The sequence below is a fragment of the Lactuca virosa genome, chromosome 8 (assembly GCF_052849685.1).
Source record: "Lactuca virosa cultivar CGN04683 chromosome 8, Lactuca_virosa_CGN04683_v6, whole genome shotgun sequence".
Classification (NCBI taxonomy): Eukaryota; Viridiplantae; Streptophyta; class Magnoliopsida; order Asterales; family Asteraceae; genus Lactuca; species Lactuca virosa.
This window is the reverse complement of record NC_136433.1, coordinates 131684037-131693982: the sequence shown is the minus strand read 5'-3', so window position 1 is coordinate 131693982 and position 9946 is coordinate 131684037. Positions and strand designations below refer to the sequence as shown.

At 35.6% G+C, this 9946-nt stretch overlaps 1 protein-coding gene across 1 annotated transcript; it reads right to left on the bottom strand.

The window, feature by feature from the left end:
- Positions 1 to 6755: 6755 nt before the first annotated feature.
- On the bottom strand, positions 6756 to 9603 carry LOC145128402 (uncharacterized). Its single transcript, XM_079063201.1, has 4 exons — positions 9443 to 9603; positions 8544 to 8752; positions 7636 to 8401; positions 6756 to 7543 (listed from the first exon to the last, which is right to left on the bottom strand). Exons 1-4 carry the CDS (start codon positions 9483 to 9485, stop codon positions 6960 to 6962), a joined length of 1602 nt encoding a protein of 533 aa, XP_078919327.1. The 5' UTR covers positions 9486 to 9603; the 3' UTR covers positions 6756 to 6959.
- Between the last annotated feature and the right edge of the window lie 343 nt (positions 9604 to 9946).

The window sequence follows — 9946 nt, the reverse complement described above, 5'->3', positions numbered from 1 at the left end:
ACATCCGTGTATCCAATCTTGTGTATACGTATGCCCGATTTCTTCCGATTTGCTAGCTTTTATTCTTTCAATTCTTTTTTTCCTTTTTCGGACCAACATCAACCAATACCATGAGAGTATGAGGAAACCTAAAAACTCACCTTCCTTATCCATATGTAACCTATTAAATGTTAAATATAAATCACATACATTTATAACATAAATCAATAACATATAAATCCATAACATATAACTCTATCACATAAAAATCCATAACATATAAATCGATCACATAAAAATCAATAACATAAAAATCGATACTATATAACAATCCTAAACATAACACATAAAAACCTAAACATAAAAAAAATCCTAAATATAACACATAACAGCCCTAAATATTAAAATCCATAACATGTACCATAATACCATAATATAAATTCATAAAACATAGCCAAAAACATCCTAAAGTCATACTAAAGTCAACCAAGTAATCCAAAATTCTTTCCCGCACTTTTCACCCACAACTCACAAGTCGAAGACTCGAGACGTAACCAAATTTTTCTGTTACCAATATTTTCAGCGAATAACATAAGAGCAATGATGTATTTCGGATCAGAATTTCCCCACTCTAAGCCTTTCAATTTGTCAATACATTCATCCATCTCATTTTCAAGATTATTTGTTTGCACGAATGCATGTGTCGCCTTCATAATTTCCTTGCCAACCTCGCTTATGTCATCATTCAATGTGTCCTTGGGTGCGAGTACATTTCGTTTTCCTCTTTTGTTTTTGGAACGACCAAAGGAATCTTCACTTGCAGGTGAACCACTTATAGGTGGTACTGTTGAAGCTGAGGTTGGGATATCCATTTGAGGTGGTGGATCTACCATCTCGATATCCTCATAATCTTGTGTAGTAAACACTTCTGCGGGATGAGGGAGTGTCGAAGATGGTCCCCAACTGGCAGAACCGATCGAGGTCGCACCATCAAACAACTGGGTGCATAGATCTGGGTAAAGGAGGGGCGCATTTCTTAATTTCTCAACCATCTTGTTCAACTGCTTGAAAAAATGATTTTATTATTAAACTTTTAAAACAAAATAATAATGTGTTTTAAATTAAAAGAATACATTTTCCGCTTTCCACTCTTCATCCGTCATTTGAAACGTGTTTGTTATAGGATTATAGAGATTCTCAGTTTTGTTTTTTAATTTCAACCAAACTGTATACTTGCTTTTCAAGTAGTCATAACGATATTTCATTTGTTTTTTGTCAACAACAAAGTCATGTTCTTTTTTTAGTTTTTCAGTTATTGTATTCCATGAGGTTCCTTTGAGACCACTACATTCCCGATCGTTACTTGTTAGTTCTTGTATACATGCATCAAGAAAAGTTTTGTTCACAAAATCCAAAGACCAACTAGCTCTACTTCTCTTTTCTACCATGTCTATGGAATAAATGAATCCTAAACATGTTACACAAATATATACATATATACACGTATACACCAATATACACACAAATATGCACACATATACACAAACATATATACATATACACAAACATATATACATATACACATATACACAAATACTCATAAATATACACACATACACATAACATCTAATCTATCATTTAAAAGCAATGTAATATCAATAACAATAAAATAAATAACAGCCAAAAAACAAACAAAATCATAGCAAAAACATCCTAAATATTAACAGAATTTTTGAGTCTTCACCTATTGCAACAACCAAAAACATAACCAAAATCAAAACAAGAATATTAATAAAGCAGCAAAAACATAAAACAACAAAACATGAATATGAATAAATATCGTATATATCTCAGCCAAACACATAACTCGTATACATTTCAGCAAAAACGAAATCCCACTAAAAACTCATATATTTCTCAGCCAAAAACAGAAGGAATGAATGGGGGGAAGAAATCATCAAACAATTAAAAAAAATTCTTAATGGAGAAGGCAAAGACGTAGCTGATCGTGGGAATAAATTAAACAGAACATTCAATGAAGAAATTTGGGTGTTGGCCTCCCCTTTGGTATCTTTCAACCGGTAACCGGGGACTATTTCACCCCTACCACTACCACATAGTAATATACTAACACATATAGAATAACAGATAGTGGCATACCAGACAATTATAGACAATCATCTAACTTATAAGTCCTACTAGTGGGCCGACATTGTGGCCTTAGACCCACGTTTACCGGAAGATAACTCACCTCAATGTCGTGAAGTAGCTGAACTGTCCTCGGTGCTGGGATCAACTCCTCTCAAACTCCTACACACAACAACCCCTTTAAAGGTCAACTCTGGTCAAAGGTCAAAGTCAAAGTCAACACCCTGGTTGACTCAACTCGCTGAGTTGGTCCATCAACTCGTCGAGTTCCCGGGTCCATAAAACTCTAGGGTCTCGATCATACTCGTCGAGTTCCTCCATGAACTCGTCGAGTCTCCCTTCATACGATTCGGGGCATTTCACTCATAACTCACCGAGTTCATCCTTGAACTCGTCGAGTTCTTCTTCATATCAGTTGGGACATTTTGCTTTCAACTCGCCAAGTTCATCCTTGAACTCGTCGAGTTCTTTGATCTTCAAGTCCATAAACACGTCCAACTCGCTGAGTCATCTTCTAGACTCAACGACTTTGATTAGTGACAGAAAATGTTGGGGAACCACGAACCAACTTGCCAAGTCGTATGAACGACTCGTCGAGTCCCCCAAAGTCCAAATCCATACAGTCGTTCTGGGTCGGGCTTAATGCATCCAAAGCATAGATTTGGCCTCCTAGGGTCGATATAACACGTAAAGTTACAAACATTACGTTCATGCATGGGCTATTTAGCTCAAAAAGCCCTAAAAAGTGGTTCATAGGATGCATGAGACTCCTATGGCCATAAAGTTGGCACCTTTATGCCATGGAGTCCCTCAAAGATTCTGGATTTGAAGTTAATACCCCAAAACATGCTTGCATCCAAGAATGGTTCCATATTATGCTCCAAAAAGCCCTAAACTACCCCATGAAAAGATCTAGTAAACCAATAGACAAGGTATAGACTTTATACCTCAAATGAACAGGAAATGAAGCACAAACTCTGGATCTACTTGCTTCCTTTTGAACCCCCCAAGCTTCCTCTTCCTTCTTAAGCTTCAAAATCTCCAAAAACACACAACAATGGCTCAAGAACACTTAAAATGGGTTAGGGTTTCGTGACTAGGGTCTGGAGGTGATGGAGGCTGTAGTTGAGGCCATATAAGGTGTTTAAATAGGATGCAAACCCTAACTCGTCGAGTCGAGGCTTCTCGACTCGTCAGGTAGACTTCAAGTCCTGCGTCCAAACATCTCCCATTCCTACTCGACGAGTTTGGGGCCTCCAACTCGTCGAGTCCCTTTGCAAAAATGAATAATTCTTTATTAAAATACATACCAGGAACCGGGCGTTACAAGAAGGAAGGAAAAAAGGAAGAAACTATTATCTGTTGATCGAAGTTGCTCCTGTTGTTGCTTCGTCGAGGGGATAAAATCGACCGGGGGGGGTGATATCAGAAGTGTAGGCGTGCAAAATTAATAGGGCAATGTGGGTATTATTTTTTTTGTTCCCGGTCCATCGAATGGAAAGCAAGGACCGAGTTTGCTGAAATTGTTGGACCGAGTCCCTTGCTCTACAATCCCTATCAAACATGCTAATTGGTTTTTTATGGACCCAGTTAGACACCATATCAAATGACCCCTTACTTAGGTCCTATTTGATAGTTGCTGAATGACAAAGTGTTGACTCGGAAAGGTCTGTCTGAGTAATAAATCTTGATTGAGTAAGAAACCATTATGTTTGATTGTACATCTGACTGAATGTGTTAGGTTAGGGGTGTAAACGAGCCGACCCGAGCCCGAGCCTGACCAAGCTCGAGCTCGATTCGAGCCTTAAAATGAAGCTCGATCTCGGCTCGTGAACAATTTAGTGGGCCCGCGAGCCTAATCGAGCCTAAACGAGCCTCTATGTATAAGCATATATATATATATATATATATATATGTATGTACGTATGTATATATATATATATATATATATATATATATATATATATATATATAGGTTCGTTTAAGCTCGTTTACGCTCGCGAGCCCACTAATTGAAGCTCGGATCGAGCTCGTTTAATAAACGAGCCTCATATTTAGGCTCGAGCTCGGCTCAGGCTCGTTTAATTTGATCTTGAGTCGAGCTTTTAACGAGTCGATCCCGAGTAGCTCGGCTCACTTACACCCCTATGTTGGGTGATGAAAAATAATCATTTTACCATGCTGCTTGATTGTACATCTCATTAATATATAGCAACAATATTATTCTTCTTATTCACTAGTTAAACAGTGCATCTCATTAATATAAGGTAAGGAAGAAGGACAGAAGAGTTCTATGTCAAGTGAGAATATAAGCAAAAAAAAAAAAAAAAAAAAAAAAAAAAACTTGTAAAACCAAGTGAGAATATGGATCAAGAAAAAAACACCTTTATTATCAATGTCAAGTATCAGATTACATTGAGAAATTTACAGAGGGGAAGAGAAAAGATGATATACAGAGAACTATGTTATAGATGTATAGAACAAAATGAAAGCTTGCACCATTATCCTTGAACTATCGCTCCATGAGATGATCTGGTTTAATACCGATTCATCTACCATATCATAGGTTTTTGATAAAAAAGAGAGAATTGGTGTCCCTAATAGACAACAATAATAAACTCTAAATATTGGTTCACACATTTTATCAAACATATAACATGCATCAGGAGCTTACCAGTAGGTTGCAATCGATCATCCCTTACCGGCAGGTTTTCTTTGTTATTTAATACAAATTGCAGCTACAAATCAAGAAAATAAGAGCAACAAATATCGCAGGTTTCTCTCCCTCCTTGAAATTGAGCACAATTCTAAAACAAAAGAAATATGATGAAATTGAGCACAGGGCCTAAATTCATTGAGAAATTTTCAGAATTCAATGAAGAACCATATATGTTCAACAAAAAAATCATAAATCGAAACTCATATATTATCAAAAAATCGAAACTGATGAGAAGAGGAAAAATGAAGAAGCGTACTTGATGAGAAGATGAAAGAGGCTTCAAAAAATCGGAACCGATGAGAAGAGGATCGTCGACGATTGCTGGTTGCGGGAGAAGAAAGTCGGGGTTAAAGGAGGAGAAGAAACGATGGAGTCGTTGATTTCTTCCTTCGGTAGGGCAAGGGTACACTTGGAAACCCTTCTCCTTTTCTTCCCCTTTCTCAGTCAGCCGATTTTTTCCATCTTACCCGATCAGATTAAGCTTTCTAAGTCAGACTCCCAAATTTAGTTTGTCAAACACCTTTAGCTGACAGAGTCAAAAAAATGTCTGGCCTGACTCGGTCAGATGTATATCAAACATGGCCTTAATGTTTGAGGTGACTATTTAAAAACGTTTTGTTGTCCAATGATAAGAAGCTAATAATTTTTTTTTAAAATAGTATAAAGTTTTTTAAACGTGTCAAGTTTGATTAGAGTTCCATTGATTATGGTAGACTAAGAACACAGGATTAGGTCCATGGTAGAGTGAGGTCATAGAGAGTTTTTATGGGGTTCTCTAAGGGTGAGGAGGGTACTAGGTTGTGGAATGTACTAAGAGTGACTGATCTTTGATTGTGAAGTTGATGGAACTGATAACTATTTTATGGAAAAAGACAAATAGATTTTATTTGTATCCAAGTGGTGAAATTTTAAATAATTTTGAATAATTTAAAGGGGATAACTACAAACACTTTTAGGTATAGAGTGGTCTTGGATGTAGAATTTGGCGTTAATCGTTCAAGGAATGCAGAGTAGCTATGGAATAGTATGTCACGGTCCACCAAAGAGGTGATAAAAGAGACGGTGGGGATGTCGACAAGGAACTAGGAAGGCCAAGAATCATTATAGATCATGGTTGTGAAGCGAGGCGGTTGAAGCTAAGGTTAATGTTAAACAAATTTGCTTTAATGAGTTTTTGGAGTGTTGATGATTTTAGTGTCACCATGTCATTTTAGTATAATGAAATTTACAGATTACCAATGGAGTTCAAATCTTTATTTTATTACAAGTTAGGAGATGCGGAGTGCATGCTTGTATAAAACTATTTTGTTCTCGGTTCAACCAAATGATAGGGTCAAGGGGGCAACACACCTGGCGGGGGTCCCAAAAATTTATATGTTATGGAAAATATTATTTTCGGAATATATTATCCATAATTATCCTTGAAACCGTCATCCTTTAATTGAGGGATGAAACCAACATTAATCTCGATTGCATGGTCTTTTATCATGGCTTTGATTTAAGATTGTTCTTTGAAGGATTATCCTCATAATTTGGATTTCGTGTAAACTAGACATAAATATAAATAAGGTCGAAATATCATATTCGAAAAGTGTTCACACAATCCTTCAAGAATATCCGAGTTACTTATCGATTTCAAAAACCTTATTCTCCTCCCAACTCTAACATGGAATGTGGGGAGAACATGTAAAGAGACGCAGTGAAGGAAAGATACAAGGAAGTAAATCAAGAGGCAAAGAAAAATGATGAAGAAAGCTAAGTCATGTGGCATATGACAACACATAGGAGACTTCAGACTTGACACAAAAGAATGGGAGAAAGGAACTTACATGCTAACAAAAGCCAAAGAGATAAGACAAAGACATAGGAAACATTAGATATATTAAGGATGATAACGGTGGAGTTCTAGTGAAAAATCAAGATATTCCCAATTGTTGATTCCGTTACCCTTTGAGTAGGGTATATATACAAGAGCTTACATGATAAAAAAAAATAGTATCTAAATATCTATAAACATTGACACTTATCTCCTAAGATAAACCAAAATATTGAACTAACTATATGAAGATATTTACACAATCTATTAACCCACAATATCTACTACTTAACTATCTTAAGAGCTAAACACATCTCCTAAAAGTTCATTGAAAATCATATCTTCCAACTCAAGTGCAATGCACTCGGATTCCATCTGTAAATTCATCCAATCACCACCCACATTTAAATCCCACGACACAATATACTCCAATGATTGATCCTTATTGGGATTTAACTTCAGCAATCTGCTTACACTCTTCCACACTTCCTCAAGAACAAGTTTACCACTAGGGGCAGGACTAAGGTGGCAAGAATAGGACAAAGCTTTTGGATAGTACGAGAATGATCTTTCATACAATTTAAGCAAAGTCTCATCAACCAATTCAAACCGATGTAAATCATGTGATAATTTAATGACTTCTTCTTCAAAGGATTCTGGATCACATTGATATTGAGACTCTATACCCTGAAACATTGAAGGATTTAGTAGCTGGTTTGAGGAATACCATGTTTGCTCAAAGCCATTCTTGATGAAACCTGATTGCTCCAATATCTCCCTTACATAATTGAAGTATTCATCATTGTGATCATGTGTATTACTATTTACACTCTTGATATTGTCCTTAACACCTTCTTCTGAAACACATAATGGTTTCAACCCTGCAATATGTAAGTAAACATGTCAATTGTAAACTGCATAACATGAATATCAAAGAAAGAAATGGTAAGAAATACTATTAATATCGAGTTACCTTTTGATATCTGAAACTCTAATTGGTGTCCTGTGTTTGACTTGATGTCCTGTGTTTTCTGACCACTTTCTTCTTCAATAGATAATGAATAAAAATCAGTTAACTGGAAGTCTGAGTTGCTAATATGATTTGTCAACTTCAAGCTTCTAAAACTGCACAAAATGGCTTCCTTAGTATCACCATTGTCAAACAATTGGGCATGTCTATCATTGAGGGAACATATCCTTTTGATGGACATAACACTGCCATTATTGAGATCATCTTCCATGTTCTTTCCATCTTGTTCATCATCTAATTCAATCATTAAAGATTCCAATTTTGATAAATCCAATTTTCGTGCCCAATTATCTGAACCCTTTTTGTTTTTGGGCATCGAGTAGAACTCATTAAGCTTGTGCTTTAGCTTAGTAGGCCTCAAATTTCTACTGCCTAACATGGAGGGAAAAGAACCTGATTTTGTCAATTTTGCTTTTGTAAGAGAGACTTTTAAACCATCTAGCAAGATTCTTGAATTTTCTGATATATCCACATAATCCTTAATCTCCTTGTTTGTATCCTTTTTATCAGGGTTTTTTTCACTAAACTCTTCACTATTGGCATAATGAACCCATTCATCGGTTTCTAAATGATGAATTGAATACGTTCTTTGCAACATTCGACCTCGTTTCTTATGGTCATTCTTTAAAGTGTCTTCAGAAACCAATGACTTTAAACGATCTTTAATTGACCTTCTGTGTGAGTTATGTTTTCGATTACTTTGATCTGTCTGAAGAAAAAAAAATGTAATTTCAATTCATTTTGTGCAAGTTAAAATAAAACATTAGATAGATCTAATGGTAAATGAACATATATATATATATATATATATATATATATATATATATATATATATATATATATATATATACCTGGATGAGACTTCTTTTTCCCGATGAAAGTTGTGATGTTTCAAAAGAGTCTTGATAATGCAAGATTCCTCCATTAGTCTTTTGTTGCTTAGCTTGCTTTCTATGAGGTAGTATCTTTTTGACATTAGAGTGCCAATTTTGGTAGTCAAGAACAGGAAATACACCAGACATGCATCCAGGATGAATATTATTGAAGTGATCTCCATCTTCTGTACATAATAACTTTCCCATATGAGAAACACCACTTATGAAAGACGTAATCTTTCAATTATAAAATTCTACTATTTAGGCAACCTGACGAAAGTTTATGAAAGAAGTAGCATGCAATTTGTAGACGAGATTTTTTTGAATTCAACAACCCAAAAAAGTTGACCGACTCGGGACCAGTTATAGTTAAAGAAAAACCAGAGAGGAAACTAAAGAATGTCGTAATCAAACTATAAAAGTAATGGCTGTTACACAGCTGGCGAAAGAGAGAAAGAAAAATCTATATCACAAGGTAAACGACAAAAACGTAGAACTTAAAACAGTAGCCACATAAAATAAAGACAATTTAACTTTTCACTTTTCAGTAATTTCTTCGAACACCTATTGTGCAGCTACCTGAGGCTGATTATGATAGAGTAGAATAAAAAGAATTTGCCAATTTGTGGGAATTTTCTTTTGGGGTATGTAAGAATTGTCTATAAACAGAGACTAGTTCAAGAAGGGATGAAAGTAACAACTACGGCGAGTTGTATATGCTCACAAACTTATTGTATGATGAACAGACAAAGTCTTGTCCTTTTATTTCATTAATTGAAACGTTGAACGCATTAAATACGGAGCAGAAAAGGAAGAAGAAGGACCACGAACAATATGTGTAGAATAATCGAATTGGAAGAATTCTATAGTGGTACCTATAAATTTTGGATCTTTCGTCTTCGATGGGACCAAAAGCATAGACCCCAAATAAGTTTAACACGTCTACTGGTCATTATCTTCCACAGCGAAGATTAGAACGTGACTTTGCTGAAGAGGTCAGACTGACGATTCAAAAAGCTGATAGTTTAGGTTGAAGGGCTTCTATTTTGGAAACAGGATTTCTCGAATTAACCTTTCACATTGACGTAGCAGTAGCAACCTACGTCTCTTAATTTCCTCAGTATTGAAGCCATGGTTTTGTGTTGGAACGGATTGAATCGACTGATTTTTATCGATCGACTTGAATGTGGACCGTTGAGTACGTATTTCCTTAATTTTAAGATACCGTGGATATTTATTTATTTATTTTGTTTCTATAATTCATTTATTTTAGTTTAATATCTGCATTTATGTGGCATAAATTATCTTCAAGCTCAAGGGAGCAAAATATGATAAATGAGTCTTCAAATGGCCGAAAATACCAAGAACACTCAATGGGG

Coding starts and splice junctions, on each gene's coding strand:
- LOC145128402 (XM_079063201.1), bottom strand. CDS start 9,485: ATGCTTTTGGTCCCATCGAAGACGAAAGATCCAAAATTTATAG. Junction 8,402..8,543: donor GAAAAAGAAGTCTCATCCAG/GTATATATATAT, acceptor TTTTTTCTTCAG/ACAGATCAAAGTAATCGAAA. Junction 7,544..7,635: donor AGAGTTTCAGATATCAAAAG/GTAACTCGATAT, acceptor TACATATTGCAG/GGTTGAAACCATTATGTGTT.